We start from the raw sequence: 23,222 nt of genomic DNA, 5'->3' as shown, positions 1-23,222 counted from the left end.
AAAGGATGAAGTAACTGAACTGCCAGGGTACCGGAGATTCTGTGCTGCTAGGTTACACCTTGTTAACACATACCTAGCTTTTGATGGGGGTGGAGTGGGGATCTGGCTCTGACCTAGAAGGTGGGACCAGCTTCTGGCCCTAATGACAGCAAGAAGTCTTAAAGTGAGTCAAATCAATCTGACATTGAAATGACAAAAAGCCTTAAATATCCACAAAATAAGCTCTCATTTACCTAGGGTAGAGCTGGTCTGAAAATAAGGAATACGACATTAGATAATCCTAAGCACTAGCAACAAGGTATTAAAACTTAAAGACATTTTTCTTTGAAAAATTAAAACTTTAGGAAAGGTAACAGTATGTTTTTCACTTACCTGGGGAGTTCATATCATGGACAGATTGTGTTCTGTATTTAATATTTGCTTTGGATGTGGGAATTGACTTTTTTTTTATAAACATTTGCTTTTTATCCTAGCATCATTTTTACAGCAGGTTCCACTATACAAATAAAAATGCTGAAATAACTTAGTGCTATAGACATTTGACAAAGGTCTGGTCTGAGCGTCAGTCTGTAAGCATATCTGGTGTTTTTGAAACGCCAAAACCAGATGAAGGTTATTATACTAAGGGAGGCATAAACTACTTTCATAGACCGAATCTTAGTATTTGGTATTAGTTTAGACATAAATATATCTCTGGAAAACATTTCCCATAATTCTCTTCTTAGATGTACTATAAAATGTCTTTTTTAAGAAAATGGATGATGGAACCTGCAAGACAACAGTCTTCTCTCCAACCTACCAGAATAGCAATTGAAATGTTCTGGAAAGATGAACATAATTCTTTTTATTTTTTTAGGCAAAGCAGTCCTTAGTCGATCTCACACATTGCAAGGACCTTGTCATGTTCTTACAATTCCGTATTTTTTATTTTTACGCCAACAGCACCTGGTCTTCCTAGATGGTCTCCTATTCAAGTACTAACCAGGCCCGACCCTGCTTAGCTTCCAAGATCAGATGGAATTGCGCTTGTTCAGGGAGGCACGGTCATAGACTAACATGATTCTTTCTAAAGCCATTTTTTCCCTAACGTTCTTGAAATGATTCGAGTCTAAACTTTGTTCATATTTCCAAGGCTCAGGAAACCTGGGCTTAAGATATAACATTTTAGTCATAGTTAAAAACAAAGTGTATTATGATCTGGCAATACATTGTTTTAAGGGACAGCAATTTGTGTTTATTAGTTATATAAACTATAGTATCTTCCAATCATTAATTGCCTAAACTTACCTAAAAACAAATTGAATGTCCTGCTATGGAGAGAGCCTTTCCTTGGATTATTTTTAGATTTTAATTTTCTTCTTTCACCTTTTATACTAAAATATTCAGGTGTGGATCTAGCCAGTTTAGTGTTTGTTTAGGCTGCTCTGATCCCTAATTTTTTGACCTAGTACTATTACTACAGGTACATATTTATAAGACAAATAATAAAAATATTTTAGCTAACTCATATTGAGGTGACTTGTCTTAAGCCTTTTTAACCAGACTTTGTTTAAAATAAACCCTTGAGGATTTTATAAGGGAGCCACAGTGCTCAAATGTGTTGGAGTAGGAAAATTTCAAAACCAGGATCCCCAAGTATCTTAACATTACAAAGCTTTAAGTTATGTGTATGTTTGAAATTGAACTCCCACCTTCATATGGAATGATTTATATTTTGCTAAATATGTTTAGTTGGTGGTCACATTCAGTTTGCACTATGCATATAGCCGGAGCCCAGAAAATAAGAGTTTTGGGTAGGTGAGAATGGCTAACAGATTGTGCCACTTACATTTAGTAAGGATGTACTTTCACTTCCTGGCCAGTTGTCTAAAAATACAGGTGGTTATGAATGTTTAATTTGTTCAAGGGACTTAATCTATAAAGGATAGTAGATGTAGATAGGAAATAGGTGGAAAAATCATATAATGTTAATCTGGAATTACTCAATGTAACATCTTGTGCAGTTGGGAATGTGATGTTCATGTGTATAGCTGAACCAGTATAATTTTTTTCTTTTACAGTTAATTGGCAATTTTAGTTATGACTGTAGATGCAGTTTTAGTAGGTGAGCAAATGCTATAGGTAACATAGTTGAGAATATCAGTAATCCCTGGTAGGTAGGTTATTGGGACAAGAAACTTAACCATGTGTTTAATTTGTAATTAATTAATGCTTAGAAATATAATTTCTCCTTTTTCATGCCAGGATTGAACATTAACTTACATCTTGACAAGGAACAGGGGTTTTGCTTTTAAACAAAGCTGAGTCTGTGGGTATGAGAAACTTGTTATAAGTGACAAGGTAATAACGGTCTAGACAAATAGAGAAGTGTGCAGAAAGGTTCAGTTCAGACCCGTATTTCTTATTGCCCCGTTAAGTCACAATGCTGTCCCAGTGGCACAGCAGCTACTCGTGGGCATGTCCAGCAGGTCGGCGGCCTGGAGAGCTCACTAACAGAGCATCTGACTGATGAACGCTGTTTGTGGCATGTTCTTTCCTGCCATTCCTTTGACAGTCTGATCTTGAAGTAAAACTAGTTTTGTCCAGTAAAATATTTTATGCTCGTCAAGCAATTGAGAAACATTGCCCAAGTTACTACCCCGAATTTTTGAGTAAAAACTGCTAAGAACAGTGAGTTGGCCAGTATAGACATCTAACTCACGTGGCATAAAAGTTTTAAAGTGTTAAGGCATACAGAGGGATGTAAAATCAATAATTCAGAACAATGGGGCTTATTTGAATGGCAACAGGCTAGTTCTTGAAGGTATTTTGTGTCTCAGTTAAGGGAGATGGGAACATGGGAGTCACGGTCAAGTACAGTAGAAGGTTCCAACTTTACTATTTATTTTGAAAAGTAATAAAGCAAAAAAAAAAAGTGCTGATTTAAATTTCATCTCCTTTTCCTTAGTCTGTCCATGTGAATGTGCTGTGTGGAAGAGTAAAAGGGCCCAACTAAGTGTGTTCCAGTGACTCGAATAGGTATTCCGCGTTAACTGCTGCTTGTACATTTAACGTTTGTTACGTTGGGCTTCTAGGATCATGTTAAATAAAACCCCCCTTATTTTAAAAAGATGGGAATGGGAGAAATTTGGTATCCAGATGGATAGATTATACAACTGGGGGAAAAAAAGGTTTTCTAATTTGCATACCTTTAGTGTTTAGTGTATCTAAGCTGATAGGCGGTCTTCTTGAATAGGAGCTGAGTCCTTTCAAGCTTAGATCTTTATTCTAATGGTTTAAATTCTTGTTTAACTTTTTGCAAGACATTGGTTTTAATGTCTTCCCTACTGGCAGAGTTTAAATGCAGATTCTAATATGAGAAAAAAATTAGAATACCTGTGTTCTTAGTTTCCCCAAATCTTTCTGCATGAACCTTTTTTGTCAGATTGTAAGGTTTTGGGAAAAAAAGAGAGATCCTTTTGGTTAGTGAAGTGATAAAAATTCACATCAGTACATAAAATCAACTAGGAAGTACATTTAAATTGTAAATAGAAGGTATAAGAAAGCTCAGCGTGAGCTTGGCTCAGTGCCAGTCCAGAGCATAGTTTCCTGTTGCCCTGAAGTCTAAAACTCGATAAGTTTAGACGAAATTAATTTTTCCCACCATGTACTCCAGAACTATGTATTTTAGTGAAATGAGAGGACCTGGGTGCTATACTGGTTTGAAACGAAGCTATCAGGGTTTGCTCAATGAAATGAGTCCTACTCTGTCAACTAAAAACAGTCTAATGGCTTCTGGAGAGCAGACAACTCGGTTTCAAAGTAAAAGGTAAAAAATCATAACTTCATTTGAGGAAAAAAATAACCCATAAAATTAGAAAAAGTTTCCAAAATAAACTTTGGATTTAGATGGTAAAACACGTTTCATTTCACATGACTTGTCCTCACAGTCCAAGGGGAGGAAACGTTTCAGTGGAAGCATCCTTTAAGAAACCAGTACTTGCAGACTGTTTATACTTTTATCCCCTAAGGGTGGGACATAATGGAAGTTATTCCTAGAAAAAAGGTGAAACGGATAAGATAATCGCCTGTTAAGTTGATCTAAACTTGTGAACAGCAGAAGCCTCTTAAAATTAGTGCTTGCTCAGTGTCACTGATAGCTTTCTGAAGATAGTACTTGGGGGAAAGGAGTCATCCTGTCCTTACTCTAGGAAGTAAACAGGAAGGCAGATGCAGTGGTTGAAAAGACTCAGTTATTGGCCAACACGTTAAGAGAAAAATTAAAGGTGGAACTTAATGCACAAAATAAGTGTAAGATACCAGTATTTGGGTAATAGAGGATATTGGTATATTATACTAACCTGATTTGATGACCACTGGATCGTATTTTAAAATGCTTCCAAAAATATTCTAGAGGACCATTAAAAACCAATTATAGCAATCGTTTTAATTTTTCTACTTTCCTCATTAAGGTTTGCTGCTTACCCAAAGCGTAATATAGTTTACATATTAACATGACTTTTAAAGGGGTACCTTGACCCCCATCCGCCAACATTTTTATCTAGGAATAGAAGGATTCAAACCCTATTTGATTCCTAGCTCTTTGCTGCAAAGTGCAAAAACAGGAATCCTGAATTTATTATATAGACCTCCTCGCATTATATAATCGAAGCAAAGGGAAACCAGCGATGGAGTAGAGGTACGTAGACTTAAAAGAGATGCTTGCAAATCAAATAATGGTACTAGGGATAGCCAAAATTTCTTGTTGCCCAACTTGGTCAGTATAAATCACAAGTCCAGAGAAAGGCTTGTAGTTAATTTTAATTCCCTGAGGTCCTTTAACTGAAATGTAAAAGCAAGTATTCAAGGAAGAACAGAGGGGAGGGGTGAGGGAAGGGGGAGATAGAGCTCTGGAGGGATTCAACAAAGTAGATATGATAGATGAGCCACAAAGTTTTTAAAACTACTAATGACCACAATTCTATTTTAATCAGCTACTTAGCTGGTACCTACTGCTATATCACCTAGTGTGAATTTCGGAATTAATGGGACAATGAAGGAAGCAGTTCATCCAGCTGGAGGTTCCAAGTGGGCATGGACGGTAGGTTACTCCTTAAGTTTAAAATCTGAAAAGTGTTTGGATGAGAAGGAATCTGGACTTTGTCTGCTTGCTAATGAACATTTAGTAATTCAGTTTAACACGTGTTTTGAGTTTGGTGCCGGACATTTGGTCGCCACTGTAAAAACCGGCAGGGTTCTTGACAAGAAACTTAGGCTCTACTTGTAGCACAAGTCGGTGACCAATGAGAGTGCCAACTACTGTAACAGATGGAACAGTAGTGTGGGAACCTAAACGAGCCAGGGAATAAAAATGTTACAGGATGTAGGAGAAAGGCGTTCACAGCCGAATGAAAAAGCCTGAGCAGAGGCAGGAATTTGCGTCATGATGGGCGGGCGAGCACTGGAAACAGCTGGTTGGTAAGTGGAGTTGGCCGGTGGAGTGGAAATGGATTGGACTGGAGAGACCAGGAGTGCAAGTGTCAAGACGTGGAAGCCTACGGAAGGGTCCAGTAGCAGTGCCATAAGGGCCTTGCAGTAGGTGACACAGCCCAGTAATTAATTAGTACATTTTGTAGCATCTTACTAGTTGAGGAAATACAAAGTGTTAATGATCATGTAAATTTAGGAAATGACATTTAAAAAGTAATCCAACTAAATATGTCATACTTTGTTTTCATCCAGGTCCCCAATTTAGGAAGTCATTCTGCTGTGAAAATGAAACCTTGTTGCTGGTGAAGGCCTTGGAAATTTTTATCAGCCGAGAGAGGTTTCTCACTCAGGGTAAGAAGTAATCATAGTATGTTAGAGCTAGAAGGGACTTCGTCAGTTGAATCCAGTTGCCTGGTTTTACATGTTACATTTGTAAACCAAAGCTGAGAAAACATAAGTGGCCTGCACAAATAGCTGGTTAAATATCAGATTTGATTAGTACTCGTGCCGTGCTGCCTCTTAACATGAGCGACTGTCACATCACAGAATGTTTAACATAATTATTTTGGTCATGATCAGTCTGAATAACAGACTGTACTTAACTTCGCTGTGTGTCGGTAAGAGTGAGCAGATGTTCTTGTAAACTGCATTTTCCTAATAACCTTTCCTTCCCTAATCAGCGTCCAAGTCTTCTGGTGGCTGCCAGGTGATTATGATCAAGAAAAATCTCTTAGAACACATGCTCGACAAAGTCATTCACTAGTAGTTACGGCATTTGGTAAACGGCATAGCTTACGCACCCTAGCCCTCAAGACAGCCACAGGAAGGTGGGCATGGGAGGGAAAATGCTATTTCTCTGGTGAGCTGAACTGGAGCAAGTTTTAGGACATCTCTTTCTTGCCCTAACTGCTTTAGCTCACCATGATAATCACGTAACAGGACCCGTAGTGATGCCACAATCTTGTCCCCTGGTGTCTTTTTTCATATTTACAATTTCTTAGCCAGGAAGACTTCTAGTTCATATTTTGTAATGTTGATACTAAAACAAACTAAACAATTTCATTGCTTTGGAAAGGGAGAATTTTTTTCCTGAATAAATAAGTTGCCGTGGACTTAGTTGGATTTTTTAAATTATGGTAGCTGATTGAGTTATAAATGTCTGTTTGCATCAGGGTAATACTATATGTATGTAGTTAATCCTGCAGTTCGTTTTCTTTTGTGCTAAACAAGTTTTAAAAAGATTTTGTATGCATGTACATAAATTCTATTAAAAACTAAAACTATGCTTTCAAAAAATTAAGAGCAGTTAAAAACAACCTTTACCTTAACTGCAAAATGATACAGTCCATTAGTTTTAAGTCTTATATTAGCATTGGCTTAAACCAAGAAGTTTTCCCTCATTTTTTTAACAGGGTACAGTAACATAGTTAAGTTGAGTTTTTAAAAGCAACGGGGAGAGATTTTATTTCTTGTAGTGCTGTCTTCTATACTCACTACTTATAATTACAAGGAGACTTTTCTAAGCATGCTGAACTAGGTTATTTTAAGCGTGACAAGTCCACTATACGCTCCAGTGGCAGGAGATGCCGCAGGGCAGAATAAGTTTGTAAGTGTTCACACAAGTGTTGAAAAAAAAGACTACAACTTACACATACTTTATTTGCTTGATTGAAAGCCTTCTTACGGCACATACAACGTTTGACAGTTGATCTCAGCTTTGCTCGCACTGACTTCAGTTACGTCAGGGAGGTGTTCTGGGGTTTTCTATACACAAGACTCTGCTCAGTTGCTGCTGTCACCGTTGGTTTGTTTTCTTTCAGGATCTAGGTGGGTACTTTCATATAAAATCTTATTTTTAATTCCTTCTCTGGCAATTCTTTCCTGTATTCTTAGCTTTGCATAATTATACCTACAATGGAACCTTATAAGAAAAGAACATGAGTAAGTCATTAATGTAAAATTCCTATAGAAACATTTGAAATTTTATAATAAAATTAAAAAATGCTTACAATTGAGTACCCCAAGACTTAAATTATAATCATTCTAATTTAGAGTTGTATCTTATGGTGGTTTGATGTCAAAGATACCTATGAACACATTTGTTTATTAAAATATGTTTTATATGAAATGAGGATTTCTATCACCTTAGTTTTACTTGTAGAGCTTCATAAATGGAACCATATAGTATGTACTTGGGTCTGGCTTTTTTTTGGCTCAAAAAAATACATTCGCGATTCATCCATGCTATAGTAGTAGCAGCTGTGAACACATAAGTAACATTTTCAGATGTGATGCCATAAGCAGGGCTGAAATGAGCATTAGGGTGAAGTAAAAGGTTGAGCCTTCCTAAACAAAGTATGAACCACACCTTGGTATTAATGGCATGTGTAGTGTCATGCAGTCATCTGCTCATTTGACGTGGTATAAAACACAGGTAAGAGCATTCCAGTAAAATCATTTTGTAAGAAATTTCTATTAAAAAAAGTCGTTTTTAAAAAAGCTGGTCTTTTTTTAAAAAAATAACTTAAGGTAGGAATTTCCCAATGGTAGACTGCTCTGAAAAGAGCATGTGCTTTGGAATTAGATAAACCTATTACAATCATGGATCTTGAATACATGATACACATACCAGCATCCTAAAGTCACCAAGATGAATCCGCCTACTCCAACATCACATGATCTTCTAATTCTACCTGTCAAAAAGCACAACCACTGTAATTATAATTATGTATATTACTCCATCTAGAAAATAATTGTTCAGCACAGACAGATGTGTTTTTATACATAGAGAAAAAGATACTCACTAGTTAACAAGAAATGTCCAAGGCCAGCCACAACGGATCCTATTGAACCATATAATATTGAGTCCCGTGCACAAGGAATGTTTTCGACATCTAAAATTCCTAGGAGCTTAAAGGGCTAGGATAAAATAAAAAAGAACCTAGGTTGAACAAGAAAAAAATATTGTCGATTTTTTTGGTAAAGGATTGGTAAAGGTGGTTTGATAAAGGATTAAACTAGAATATTGTGCTATGTGACAACCACGAATCCATTTACATTGTCTTTTATCGTACTGATGTGGTATACAGTCTGAATCTTAAAATGGGAAACCTTGAGAATTGGACCAGAAAGCCCCAAGCAGTAGCAGTATAACATACCTAACTTAATTAAATTATGGCGTTAAACCATAATTTGCTGATCGACTGGTTTGGAAATAAGAGCAAATTTTATGAGCTCTTTAAACACCTGTGAAACTTGGGAATTTGGCTGTCACTGATTTAAAACAGCGTAATTTTGTTTCTAATAATTTGGAAAGCCTAAATGGGAGAAGTAAAATCATTCTAACCACGTTTGCTTTTATTAGTATAGTGCTGTTTGTTGTAAATTTCTTTGACAATGACTTTAAATTTTATTGGTGTTAACAAGGTGAACATCAGTTATGTTTCATGTAAAGGTAAATGAATGCATTCTCTCTTCTGGCCTGTTTTCTTGCCTGTGATAACAAATTGCACTTGATTGTTTTATCTTGTGGCCCTCGATCTGTAATGAAAGGTGTTGGCCTGGGTGATAAGTTCCTTCAAGTGCTAAGATGGTTTTTAAATTTTTTCTACAGTCTTCTTTGGACTTATTCTCCCAATTTAAAAACAAAAAACAAAAACCTACTGCCACCCTAACATGTTTAGAATGTCTGTCATTCTAACTGGGTACTCTAGGGGCTGGGGGGACAGGACAGACATTTAAGAAGAAAGTCAAAACATGTTTCAGTATGGCTTTTCTATTAAAGACTTAGAAAACTTATGATCCTGTTTTCTAAAACTTGATTAAATGCAAGTTTTTGGTAATGTAGCTTTTAAAAGAACGCCACTTGTCTACTTAAAGGTTTCAGTCATACTTTTTAGTTGGTAGTATAATGTAAAGGGGGAGGGATCTATAGCATGGGGTAAAAGGATAAAAAAGATTGGAAGAAATGGAGAAAGGACAAAATAGACAAGTCAGATTAAAGGTTAAACATGAAGATACTGATTGTATTTTCTCTGCTGCTTTGGTTCAAGCTTCTGCCAGAAAAGATAAATGACTTTGTTTCTAATAAAGTGAAAATCACATACTCGCTTCATTCTCATTTTTGTTTTCTCTTCTTGCTACCCCCTGCCCCCACCACCACACCCCTAAGATCATACAGCAGGTATAGTAATGCAAATGTTCCTATACATAGAGGCTGGGAGATTTTCATTCTTCCAGATTTTTTCATTTAGCAAAAAACTCGTTTCCTCACCAAAGCAGCTCAAAAGCCCAGTGGAATATATGGTCCTGGGGGAGGTTGTGAGCCTCTCTGCAGATGGGGAATGTCGGACTCCGAATTCCAGTCCAGGACTAATGGCTTCACCTCCAAGCCTTACCAGGTCTCAGAAGCGAGTGAGACCAGCAGCTTCTACCACAGGCTGTAACGTTGATGGTTTCACATTTGGGCAGAGAACAAAAGGACAGGTTGGCCACAGTGCTCCAAGTACCGCGCCCTCCACCAGACGTCAGTTTCTTTGAGGCCTCCACTCTATTTGGATGCCCCTACGTGATGGAGCCATGGTGTGACCCCTCCCCCAACACACCAGAATCTGCAGACAAACATTTCTTGGGGCACTTGGACAAAATGCTGTCAACCCCAGTCCTCTTTGGCATAAAATGTACTTGCCAAATATCAGTGCTGTTTAAGCCAGCTAGGTAACTATCTTAGAGATTTTCAAGCCTCGCCCTCAGATTCTGATCCAAAGCTGGGATGGGCCATTGGAATCCCTATGTAGAAAGCTTAAGGTCTTCTGATGACTAGCAGATTAGGGAAACACTGCTTAGGAAAGTAAAAATTTAATAGCAAATCATGGAATCTCAGCCTATTTTAAAGGACAAACATCTTACAGAAGTTACATATATTAAATGGTACATTCTTAGAACCACCACAGCACGTTTATCAGCCTCACTTCCAGCTTAATTGGTCTAATGTCAGTGTTGTCAAGGCTGAGGAACCAACGCGGGTCTGAACAGTCTCGTAATTTGGAACTGGCAACCTCTCTGAGATGATCTCGGAAGTGGCTCGGGGTCTCTACTGGAAGGCCAGGAAGTGCTGGCCGGGCGGAAGGGTGGTAAGCAGGACCACAAGCCTGTCATTTCCACTGCATCATTTAATCCTCTGGAGTTCTTTATAGATGAAAAAACCAAGGCTCAGGGAGGAGTCATTTTCCAGAGGTCACACACACATCTAGGAAGTAACAACTAAATTTAAAAGCACAATTTTCCCTTTACTAGTAGAGCATTCTCACTCTCTAAAGTTGGATTTTAGACTTGATTACTGAATTCTCGGGAGCCCGTAGGGAATGCTATGATGGAAAACCAGCCTTCAGCATATGAATGCAAGATTCTCAGGGAAGTTAACATTTCCCTTTATTTCCAGGTTTGCAGACTTAAGGTTTACCTTAAATTTAAGCCCTTAAACTAAAGCACTTTTCACTGATGCTCGCTCGCTCTGATGGAGCCAAGGGAAGCTCAAAAGATGCCTACGCCAGAATGCCAGTTTATAGGAAACAGAACAGATCAGATTAGAGCTAGCTCATTTCCCACTGCCCAAAGTAATTGCCTATGTTCTCTTGTTGCAAAGGATGGAATGGCCCTATTCCTATTTAAAACTAGTCCTAACGGAGTGGGGAGGTTGATAAGAGTAAAGGGGATCAAATATGTGATGGAAGAAAATTTAGGTGGTGAACCCAATACAGTATACACATGATGTATTACTGAATAGTAGTACACTTGAAACATGACTCATTAACCAATGTCACCCCAATAATTTTAATTAAAAATAGTCCTAACTGCAGTTGGTTCCTCTCAACTATTCAGGGGTTTTGTTTCTAGTTATCTAATTATTCCTTCTTTCGTTTGCATTATTTTTCCCTCTCTACAATCGCCAGCCGATAAACAAAACCAAACAAATCCCTCTTCACATCCCTTCCCCTCAAGCCTCCTAAATTACCATCCCAGTTTTTCCTCCCTTTCACTGCAAAACGAGTTAACCTACGTGTGCTGCTCCACTTAGAAACCTCCCGATTCTCTAACTTCGCAACGAGGCACTCATCCCCTGCACACCACTGAATTGGCATTGTTCTAAAACATCCATTTTGCAAAACCCATAGTACCCTACACATCAGCACATGTGGCACAGGTAATCACTTGTTTCTGGAACAATTTCTCGGCTTCAAATATGACGTTTCCCGGTTTCCCTTCTCACTGGCCCTTTCTGGCAGCTTTGTGCACCTCCTCCCACCCCCATCGAGTCTCTTCCTAGGTGTCTCCAGTCTTTAAATGCAGTTTACATGACGACTCCCAAATTTAGAAATCAAAACAAACCCTGATCTCTCCCAAGCTTTAGTTTTCACATTCATCTGCTTGTTGACACCTCTATGTCTGAAAAGCACCTTGAACTTAATATTTCCAAACTGGAATTACTTTTCACGCATCACTACTCAACCAATTGTCAGACCAAAAACCTAGGAGTCATCCTTGATTCTTCAACAAACTCATGTCCAATGTATCAGCAATTCTGGAAGGACACAGCTGAACCAAATCCATCCTGAACCAACCACTTCTGTCACTGCTGCTTACTATAAGTACCAACTTCTGTCCTAGGAGCTTAAAAGACCTTGATTTCACCAAGATTACGCTATCATTCTTTTTAAAGCCTCCATGGCCTTTGGAAATGCTCAGAATAATATATGTACTCCTTGCTACTGTGAAGGCCCTACAAGATGTGGCGCCCACCCTCCTTTTGTACCCCTTTCTTCACCGTGTCCTCTGGTGTAGGCACGCTGCCACTCCGACATCTTTGCCTGGCTGGTTCAGTAAATGAAATTATTCCTTTTTGTTGGATGCCTCCAGCAGAATATGAATTTCATAAAGACAGGGATTTTACCTGTTTTGATCAAAGCTATTTATCTTTAGCATGTAGTTTAGTGCCTAATGCTCAGTAGGTACTCTATTTTTTTGAATGGTTGAATTCATAAATTTATAATTTACCTGGATCACTTTCCTGGTAGGCATGTTAACAAATTTCATGCTTTAGTTTCTCAGGGAGTAAAGAATGAGAGCAGAGGAAAGGCAGTTTTTAAGGGCTAGTTCTATCAGACATGCTAGCTTGGTAACTTGCCCATGTTTTCCTTAGGTTTGCTGATGCTAACAATGAAACACCCTGGATTGCTATGGAATAATCAGTGAAAAAATTTTAAAAACTGTAGGCTTCTTTTTCTGACATTATCCTGAGCTACTAAGTCAGACATAGCTTATGTTATATTAATTTTATTATCTTTCATGAGATTTGATAGGCATTAGTGTTTCATAAACATATTTACTGGACTTTTTACAGTATTTTGTTTGCTAATGATGGACCAATGAAATAGGTCAATATAAATCCGTTTTTTCTTTCACTGAAATCTTTCTCAGTGGATTAAATCACCCTTATGACCATTACATGACAGCAGCTACCTCCTGTCAAAGGTGAACAATCATACAAAAAGGTTAAAAGCCTCATTCAAGATCCCAGTGTTCTCACAAAACAATCTATAGAATTTCATGTTTGAAATATGCAAGTTTCCTACAAGGGTTTCATACTTTGCTATATTAAGCATATTCCAAATAGTACATGAGACATTAAAAACAGAAAAGGCACCAATGTTGTATAAGCCGACAGTTATTAAACATGGAAACAATCTAACATTTGTTCATATCAGCCATTTGATGATCTGCTGTCTTGAGGAAACATAGATGTTAAAGTCCGCAGAGAAGCAAGAACTTTGAGGAAGTGAGCAAAATTTCCAAGCTGATCAGAGAATATCCTAAAACTATAGACGAAGACCAATTTGGCACACAGTGGGTCATTACTGATCCAATATTTACATAAGCTCACTATTAAAATTTTTATCTTCTGAACATGTTTTTTGCTCAGCACTGAGGATATAAATTGCTCTCATGGAGCCCACAAGGAAGAAGAGACGAATGATTTTCTGGTAAAATAAACAGTGTAGTGATATAGCTATGAACAAGGTGCCAGGGGGAGGTGGGGACAGAAGCACCTCAGTCTGCTTCGGGGAGTCAGGAGGCCTTTAGTGGAAGACTAGAGCCTGGTTTAGCTTCAGTACATCTTGAGGAATGAGAAGTCAGTTGGAGGGAGGGCCTTGTATTACAGGCCAGGTGAAAGCAACGTGCTGCTTTTACGATTTTAGGCACTTTACAGGTTAGCGCACAATGACAGTCGTGCAAGGTGGACTCCGGAGGGCAAAGCACGACGACACGAATACCGGCCACGGACGCTACAGGTTACGACACGCACCGCTAAATCGAGAGAAAGCAAGGTTCACGGAAAAAAAAACCCTCTCTTTTCATCGGACCCTCCTGCTTTGGACGTAAATTCACCGGAATGTAACCAAGTGTCCATGTTAAGTGTCGTGGAAAATGCATCAAAGACGAAGCACTTGTCCCCAGAGCGCTCTTAAGTCACTCTATCTTTACTAGCAAGCTACCGGGGCAAGGCCATGGTCGGCAGACTTTTTCTTGCCAAAGGCTTGTTAGCTGCTTGTCTAGGGCCCCGCAGTAAGTCATTAGTAGTACTGGTCCCCTCCGCCTCCTAATTTTGGTCACTTGTCATGGCAACGAGGTCAAAAACATGGGCGCGGGAGGATACACGGTAGCAGTTTCCACCCCCGGACGGCAGCGAGGCCGACGACACGCGCTCGGGGCCCGGGGTGTCCCGGCTCCGGAGGCCGCGTCCTTGCGAAGCGCCGCGCGCGCCCCCCGCCCGCGCCCCCCGCGCGCCCCGCCGCCCCGGGTTACCTTCCCCTTGCCGGGCTCGCCGGGCTCCGGCGCGGCGGCCATGGGGACGAGTCGGCGGCCGCAGCGCCACCCGGCCCCGCCGCGAGCGGAAGCCCCGCCCCCGGCCCGGCCCCGCCCCGCCCCGCGCGCCGGCCGCCATCTTAGGGAGCGATTCCGCGTCTCCGCAGCGGCCGCGCCGGCCCGGGCCGTGTCCTTTGTTCCCCGTACGCGCCACCCCTTCCCCCGCTCGGGCTCCCCACGCCCGGAGAGCCGGCGCCGTGCGCGGAGGAGGGCTCGGGGGGCGACACCGCCCTCGGGCTCTCGGCGGGGCACAGGCGGCGCGGCACCGCGGCACGGCGCCTCGCCCCACGCCGGCCCCCGCCTTCCGCCCCAACCGCCATTTCTAACCGCCGCCCGCGCGCTCGTGCCCGCGTGCCCGGCCGCCGGGGGCGCGCGCGGCCCGGGAGCGGGCGCGCCGCCGCCGCTTTGTCCTGCGCGCGGGCCCTGCGGCGGACGAGCCCGCCCGGAAGTCGGCCTGCACCCGCTCGCGGTCCGCGTCCCCTACGTGTCCTTTGTCCTTCCGGCCCGGGGACGGACCCCGGGTGCCCCCGGCGACTCCACCCGGCGCCGCAGCCGCCCAGCCCCGGGCGCCGGCCTCGCGCGAGTTCTGCTCCCACGGCCATGCCACCCCCTCCCTCCTTCGGTCCCACTCCTTAGGGGTTTTAAAACAGCGCCGTTCGGTTCCCTAAAGGAGACTGGGGACAAGATGGAGGGAGCGGCTCGTTATTGAACATGCGCCAGGACGTTGTGTCCGCCCTTACAGGGCGGTGAAGGACTTTGGGGCTTAAGTAGGCAAAGACATTTTTGACGTTCGGTGGTGGCCGCGGTGTACCCCTCCCTAGCACTGCGCGTTACCGTGAAACCCAAGCTGCGTGTTGGCGCGATCAGTCGGGAGCGCGCGCATCCGACCCCGAGTAAGATAGAGTCTGGCCCGCTTCCCAGCCCCGAGGAGATAAAACGCAGTTCCTTTTTCAGTGCCTTTCTGTCCACCCTTAGGTGAATGTCCCTGTGACTACCTTATGCCTCCGCGGTATTGAACGTGTAGTCTATATATTTCAAAGCGTACTCCTGGGGAAGTGTCGAACGCTCTAGAGCCTGTCATTGAGCAAAGTCATGTTGCTAATTTTACTGCTTCCTGGCACGTTGAGGGCTGGATCCAGACTAGCGGTGATGGTTTAATATTAGGTATTATTAATTGAACGTGTTTTTAGTCCTTGTAAGGCCTTTACTTTAATGATCATTTAATACCTTTCTACGATCCCAATAAAATAATACGATTTATGACTTACATGTGACAGTTTTTTTAAATGAGTAACTTTGGGGGAAATCAGACATCCACAGACAAATTACATACTGCTGTAATATTTATTAGGAAATAGAAAAAAGTCACCCCACTCGTGATATCCTGCCATTTTGGGGTTCTCAACTGAAATTCTTGAGCTAACTATGCTTTGAACCCTTGGTCTGGAAGGCTATATTTAAGCCAGTAATATTCCATAAAGGAATGAGGAATTCTTTTGAAGTAACTCCTAATTATGTTGTAAAGAAAGGAGAACTGGAAAAGTGCCAGGTAAAACATCATAAAATCATCCTATTTTTTATTGTGACTTGGAAAACTGCTAGCGTAAACTTAGTTGAGGTCCATTTAATTTGTCTTTGAAAGTATTTTCATATGTTATTTATAGTAAACGATTTCACAAAAATTGCGTAATAATTGCATGTTTGATTTTTCCATTTTCACAGTTTATAGGGTGAAAAGTAAAAATCTTTCACTCTCACCCTTTTTCTCCCCTCTCTGTGATAAACACAACAGCTTGATATGTCTCTTTCTAAACTGCTTGCTTTATCTTAATTAAAACAACACTATAATATAAGTTACAAAGTGAAACTCATGCTATGCCATACCTGCCATCATACATGTCTATACATGTATCAGTATATGATACACACATAGCAAAACGAATGCACTATGTAATTTGCCTTCAATAATTTACTCACCATTTAACATTCTATCTTAGAAATTGTTTCATGTACCTATAGATTTACTCAGTTATTTTAAAGCCTGCTCAGCAATCCTTTAATCATTTTCCTTTGGACTGACATATATAAAATTTTAATGTTTTCACTAATCAAAAAAAAAAAAGCTTCAGTGAGCATCTTTATATCTTTGTGAACATGTTCAAGTATTTCTGTAAGACAGATTTCTGGAAGTGGCCTGGTTCAAATGAGTATGCACATTAAACAATTTAGTACCTACTGCTAAACTGTCCTTCAAAAAGACTACCAGTTTATATTCCCCATTAACAATGGATGAGAATGCCTGTTTTTCATGTTTTAAACACTGCGTATTATCGTGTTTTAAATTCTGTGCTTATCTGATGGATGAAAAGTGGTGTCTTACTGTTTTAAACTTTCCTAATTACTAATATGTTTGAGCATCCTTTCAAATGTTTATTAGGCATTCTTTTCTAAGAAATGGCTTTCTATAGCTTTCTGCATTAAAAAATTTGTGTACATGCTTTTCTTATTAGTTTATAGCAGCTCTTTGCAATTATGGCTTTTAACTCATATTTGTAACAGATCTTTTCTTCTGGTTCATTACTTGTTACTTTTGTTTATGGAGTTGTTGACTTTAAACGAATAGATAGCTATTTCTCCAGCAAAAGTTTTTTTTTTCCGGGAACAACAAAGAATTGCAGTTTAGAACATGTAATCTAATGGCACAGGAACCACACACTAGTCCAGAGAAACAAGGAAGAAAAAAAACTCTTTTATGGACCTGAGAGGCACTGTTGTAAAGGAAGAGTCCATTGGAGGAAACTGAAACTTCCAAGTAGAATAACTTTTCATTAGCTGAGCTACTATGTGGCAGGGAAGAATCTTTTCTTCTTCCTGATGAGGTAGTAATGTGTCACTTCCTGTCAGAGATGCAAGGCACATCTCTTCCAGTTGGGGTCAGTAGTGTGCGTTGAATGATGTGTTCAAAGAGTTCTCTTTTCTGGCCTCCTGACACCATTGTTTTTTTTTTTTAACGTATGCAGTTTATTATACAGGTTGGGTATTTAAAATTAAAACATATTTGGTAACGATTAGTTGAACCAACTCTATTTTAAATAAGGTTTCTATTAATTTTCACAATCTTTCATTTCTCAAACATTTTAACTTCTTTTGTGGAGTCCAATCTGTCAGTGTTTTATGGTTTTTGATCTTGTGTCTTGCTTAAGTAGGCCTTCTCAACTCCAGTAATAATAAAAAAAAAAAATCCTGTAATTTTGCAATAATCTTCACATGCTTCTTTTCTCGTTAATAATTTTGATTATCTCTTTTTTTCTGAAAAGCCCAACTTTTGGTATTATTGACTAATTCTATTTTTTTCTAGTTCATTTTATACTTTACATTTTTTTTCTATTTTATTGTATTTTTTTTAAAGCTTTTTGAATCAAGTAGTTAGTTCAGTTAGTCTCTTATCTTTCTTGATTTCTAATAAATGTATTTAAGGCTATAAAATTTCCTCTGAGAATCTTTTTATCATATGTTACATCATAGATTTTGACAGATAGTTTTGCTATTATCTTTATTTCATAGATTTTTATAATTTCACATGTTACTTCTAAGCGAATACATTGAGACATTGGTATTAATTTTTAGGGATTTTGTTTTGTTTTGTTTTACACCGTGGCCTGTGTATTTCTACTTTTTGGAATTTACTGATTTTTACTTGTAGGTGTGTTGCATAAGAGAGATCATTTTGTACATGTCCCATAGGCATTTGAAAAGAATGTTCATTCTCTATGTTAGCATCAAGTTAAGCTTATTATAAGAGTACAAAGTATTTATTACATATAAAATATAAGGCATATATAATAGCATTAAGCTTATTGTCATCATTTTGTCTGGTAAGGGTTTTTTCATTGCGAGCAACGGACACTGACTCTAGTTAACTTAAACAAGAAAGACATTTATTGGGAAGATGTGGAGAAACTCACCGAATTGATAAAAAGTTGAAAAGCCAGGTCTTGAAAAGGACAGTTCTGGAGGTCTCGATAGCAAAAACTAAAGGAGTGGTTTTTCGGGATGACAGCGATGGCAAGGAATCAATACACCTGTTCAGGCTATTCCTACGCTCTGTGCCCTTCAACCATGCTGCCTGCTGCAAGGCTCCCCGCTGGTCTGGCAGTGATGCGGCCGCCCTGAGTGAGGTGGTGGTTTAGCAAAGTGGGTGGAGAGGGCCAGAAAAGCTCTTCTCTCGGGTTCCCTCCCTCGTGGTGGTGGTAGAGCCCCTGGCACGCTGCCCGGAGTCTCTGCTTTCGTTCTCTTGTCTGGGAGAGAGTGTCTCGTATCACAGCCCCACCCAGCGAACCGCAATTACCTGCTGACAACAAGATGGCGGGAAGGGTGTGTGTGGGGGCTGTGCTGGCAAAATTTCCTTTTTGAGATTCTCTCTTAGGGTTATGTGGGGTTGTTTTTCAATCGAGTATATTGGGTTTAATAATGAATCTGATCCCAGCTCCTCTGCATCATCCCCAAATTCCTAACTGTCCAGGTAGCTGCTGGTACATTCTCCCGTCCTCCCAGCAGGGGTATCGATTTATGTTTATTTTTATATTCCTTTTGTCATTTCAGTGTTTTGGAGGAGGAGTGATTAAAAACTCGTGTGCAGTCAGCCCTCTGTAACCAGAAGTCTGGATTTTTCTCCTCTTCTTTTTCCGTTTGCGTGTGCGTATGTGTGCGTGCGTGTGTGTGCACACCTGTGTGCGTTTAAGTCTAATGGTTCTACAGGACTTAAAAAGAAAGCCAACTATTTTCCGCCACGTTCTTTCCTCCCTGAAGTTCTGCATCGCACACGCAAAATGATTTTTATCTTTTTTGGCCCTTTCTTCTGGTAGTTGACCTGCATATTTCTAAATAAAATGCTCCCTCTTATATTTCTTGATTTCTCAATTTGTGGATGAAAAAGGGGCCACATGCTAAACCTGACAAGCTCAGGAGAGGCCAGCACGGCGGACCCTACAAACTCAGAGATCGAAAGTAACCACCTTGGATGATTTGAACATAAAAATTCCTATCAGAAAGCGGGTCGTGGCGGGTACTCACATCCTGGGCCTGTAGCTTCCTCGACCAAGATCAGTCTTTATCATAAGTGAGCCCGTCTATTGTCTGTTGGCCTCTGAGATAACATACCTTTGAAATGTCAATCATCTTTTCCAGACTCCTCAGGGCACACCCACCACCAGAGCAGGAGACCACAGACCCCCTCATGGTTTCCTTGTCCCCCCACACCATCTCTGTGCTGTAAATGTTAAGTATCAACTATCCTATACCCACCAACGTGAAAGGAATGTGTGTCTCCCCGTTTTCCTGCGTGTCCAGTCTCAGAGATTGCCCCGCTTTGCTTTCTCCCTCTCCGCTTAATCTACCACGGGATTTCATGCAACCCTCCTAGGTCTCCTCCCTTGATTCTAATGTATAAAATAAGCTGCAAAACTGCCATTCTCCAGAGCATTTTTCCAATCCATTGAGATTTTGCTTCCCAGCAATTGTCATCAGTTTGGCTCAAATAAACTCAAAAATTCTCTACAGGTTTGGACGTTTCTTACATTGACAAATTTTAGGCCCTATCTAGTGACAATGACAATTCAGCTCTCTTTTTTATCTCCCTTCATCCTCTCAATATGGTTACATCGCATTTTAAAAGGTTAAACCCGCCTTTGGGGTGTACCTTGTTCTGACAAGGTAAATGTTCATAGCTGAGCCGCGTGGAATACTGAGTCCATTTTTTTCTTGGAAGACTTTTTACTTTTCAGGAGTTAATACTTGCTTTATTTGTTTATATGATTAATTTTGTTGGAGCTAGCTCTGCAATGGTCTCTCTCTCTCTCTTTTTTTCTTTTTTTGGTAACATAAGAGAGGATCTGAATTTTAGCATATAATTCTCATTTGGCTCATGGGACAAATGAGTAGTATTATATACTCGTCTTTTTCTTTTTTTTTTTAATGGCTCTTGAGAATCGATTGTGGGATCCCTTACCAATTGTGTGCTCAGTGACTTCATGTTGGTATAGCTTGCTATAGTTGGAATAATATGCCATGGAAATCAATAAATGCTGAAGCATGCTTGTCTGCCTGCCTTTCGCCTTCCTTCCTTCCTTCCTTCCTTCCTTCCTTCCTTCCTTCCTTCCTTCCTTCCTTCCCTTCTTTCTCTTCAGAGAATGGTTTACCAATATGCCAGTGAGTGCACCTATTATTAATTTTTCTCTCAAAATTCTCCTACAGAGTTATAAAACTTTCCATGATATTGTCAATTTTTTTCTTCAAAGACCTCTCTCCTAGAGCTTTTCTTGGTCCAATCTCTAACCGTTGCTTTTCTCGGACTGGTTCCCAACCATCATCCTGGGGATCCTCATCACTTCTTGCCTGTGCTGGTTCACCTGCTTCCTCCATTCTTCATCTTCTTTTCTTGGTTTGCTCCCTCATTTTGAGGAGTGTCTCCTCCAAGGGCTTCCTGGAAAAAGGTTGCATAGAAGGTAAATATTCTGAGATCATCATGTCCCAAATATTGTTTCTTCTCTCAACTCTGATTGACATTTGGTTAAAATTTCATTTCTAGAATTATTCTCCCACTAGAATTATTATTCCTTCTAAAAATAAAGCAATTTTCTGCATAATGATAATGCCATTATGACCCCTAAGAAAACTAGCAATAATTTCAAACTTCATCTAGAATGTTCCCCAGTTGTGCGAAGAAATTTCCCCAATTGTCCATCCTTTAGTTTTTGTTTTCAAACAAGGATCCGACACTGCATTTGGTTGTTATGTCTCTGTAGCCATTCTTAGCCTAGGACGATCTCCAGTCTTATCTTTTTTAATGACATTAACTATTTGAAACTCTAAGACAGTGTTTTGCAGAATGTTTCAACTTCTGGTTTGTCTCTCGGTGTCATTCAACTTGTCTATCTACTATCCTCTTTATATTCTATAAACAGAAAGTTAAGTCTAGGGTTGCACTATCTAACATGGTAGCCACTACTTCATGTAGCTACTGAGAACTCAAAATATAGCTAATGCAAAAGAGGCACTGAATTTTTAATTTAGTTTCATTTGAATTAATCTGAATTTAGATTTTAATGCTCACACTCAATTCCATTATTGGAAAGATTTTAAGTATGTTTTGAACAATTTAGGTATGCAAATCTACTTTCAACTGTAAATTTTATGAAATCTAGGAACAGATAAAGTATTTCCAGCGAAAATTTAGCATCTGAATTGAAATGTACTTTAATGAAAAAGTACACATTGAAGACTCAGTACAAAAAAAGAAAGTAAAATATTAATTTTTTATATTGCTTACATGTTGAAATATTTTGGATATCGTGGATTAGATAAAGTATATTATTAAATTAGTTTCACCTGTGAGATTTTTGGTTTTGTCTATACTTTTCTTATGTGGCTACCAGAAAATTTAATATTACATATATGGCTCACATTATATTTCTATTGTTATGTGCTAGTCTAGCAGTCAGATTAAATTCAGGTCAAACATTTTGGCAAGAATGCGTCTCGACGATGTGCATTTCAAATTGCATCACATCAGGAGGCACAAATGTCATCCCACTATTAGTGATGCTCACTTTGGTCCTCCAATTATATAGAGACTTCCAGAACTCTTACAATAGACACTTTCTTCTTTGCAGTTAAAAATCTGTGCAAACATCCTGTTACCAAAAAGTCATCCACGTGATGGTTTTGGCATTCTTCAATGATCCTCACCTTGACTCGGGGAGTTTACACTGGAGTTTGCCAAATGGTGATTTTCTCTATTTTGTCGCTCCATCTATGTTTATTAGCTGGCATCGGCCTATAAAGAAGTGCTCTTCACTCTTCCACTTTATCCTTTTAGTATATCTATATAACATACTTTTTAAGATTAATTGATTGTGTTGCGATCATTCTTTTTTATTTATATTGAGTTACAAACAATATTAATCATTCTTTTGGATGCGCGTACGTGGACTTTGCTGCACTGTCTACTCTCAAATGATCTGAACCGCTTTCGTCAGTTACAGATTTTCTGAAAACTGCTTCTGCACTAGGTGATGGACAAATGTGACCTGCTCGGCCGTCTTCTCAGGGGCAGACTCTCAGCTCCAGTTGCACCTCTCAGTCCTGTCCTGTCTCAGGGGCCAGCTCAACCACCACCCGTCCACAAAGCCTCCCAGGCCACCTGAACTTGAAGCGACGACCCCCTCTCCCCTTGAGCAGTGGTGAAGAATGGGCTCCCTGGTAATCATGAGCTTTTTGAACTTCTTTAACCTCTCAATGCTTTAGCTGGAAAATGAGAATAATGATAGTTCCTTTCTATAATTATCGTGAGCATCAAATGACGTAAAGTGGTCAGCAGAATGCCCAGCGTTAGGTAATGTTCAATAAATTATAGTCTCAACTTCCATTATACGTATCGTCCACACACGGGGGATTATTCGCTAGAGTGAATTGTTGGTCACCTCACCATCGACACGTCATCTCCCAGTTGTTTTGAGGACAGGAACCATATCTTCGCCATTTTTCTTCAACACACGTATAACACAATGCTGTTTTGTTCAGGTGACCGAATCTACCTAGAAACTCAGTGAGTGGTATGCTGCCGAAACGACAACATACCAAAAACAACAACAACAACAACAAAAAGAAAGAAAGAAAAGAAAGAAAGAAAAGAAAAGAAAGAAAAAAGAAGCAGTCTACGGCCATGCCACCCTGAACACACCTGATCTCATCTGATCTCGGAAGCTAAGCAGAGTCAGGCCTGGTTAGTGCTTGGATGGGAGACCACCTAGGAAGACCAGGTGCTGTAGGCT

General features: G+C 40.0%; 1 protein-coding gene, 1 non-coding gene and 1 pseudogene across 2 annotated transcripts; 1 reads left to right on the top strand and 2 right to left on the bottom strand.

Moving 5' to 3' along the window:
- Positions 1–933: 933 nt before the first annotated feature.
- On the bottom strand, positions 934–1,052 carry LOC120619379 (uncharacterized; annotated as a pseudogene).
- Positions 1,053–7,108: 6,056 nt separating this feature from the next.
- COX20 (cytochrome c oxidase assembly factor COX20) lies at positions 7,109–14,445 on the bottom strand. The gene is made up of 4 exons (XM_039883251.1): positions 14,332–14,445; positions 8,274–8,388; positions 8,099–8,162; positions 7,109–7,390 (listed from the first exon to the last, which is right to left on the bottom strand). The coding sequence occupies exons 1-4, from the start codon at positions 14,371–14,373 to the stop codon at positions 7,252–7,254; spliced, it is 360 nt and encodes a 119-aa protein (XP_039739185.1). The 5' UTR covers positions 14,374–14,445; the 3' UTR covers positions 7,109–7,251.
- An 8,658-nt stretch (positions 14,446–23,103) lies between these two features.
- LOC120619385 (5S ribosomal RNA) lies at positions 23,104–23,222 on the top strand. The gene has a single exon (XR_005657491.1). It is a non-coding gene; the product is annotated as a 5S ribosomal RNA (ribosomal RNA).

Source organism: Pteropus medius, unplaced genomic scaffold, assembly GCF_902729225.1.
Source record: "Pteropus medius unplaced genomic scaffold, Ma_sr-lr_union100, whole genome shotgun sequence".
NCBI classification, from domain to species: domain Eukaryota; kingdom Metazoa; phylum Chordata; class Mammalia; order Chiroptera; family Pteropodidae; genus Pteropus; species Pteropus medius.
The sequence above is the reverse complement of the archived record's forward strand: the minus strand, read 5'-3'. Positions and strand labels throughout refer to the sequence as shown.

Excerpts from the sequence above, each read along its gene's own strand:
- COX20 (XM_039883251.1), bottom strand. The coding sequence starts at position 14,373 with ATGGCCGCCGCGCCGGAGCCCGGCGAGCCCGGCAAGGGGAAG. Across the intron at positions 8,389-14,331 it reads GCGAGCCCGGCAAGGGGAAG|CCCTTTAAGCTCCTAGGAAT; the intron begins GTAACCCGGGGC and ends ATTTTATCCTAG. Across the intron at positions 7,391-8,098 it reads TTGGTGACTTTAGGATGCTG|GTTCCATTGTAGGTATAATT; the intron begins GTATGTGTATCA and ends TTTTCTTATAAG.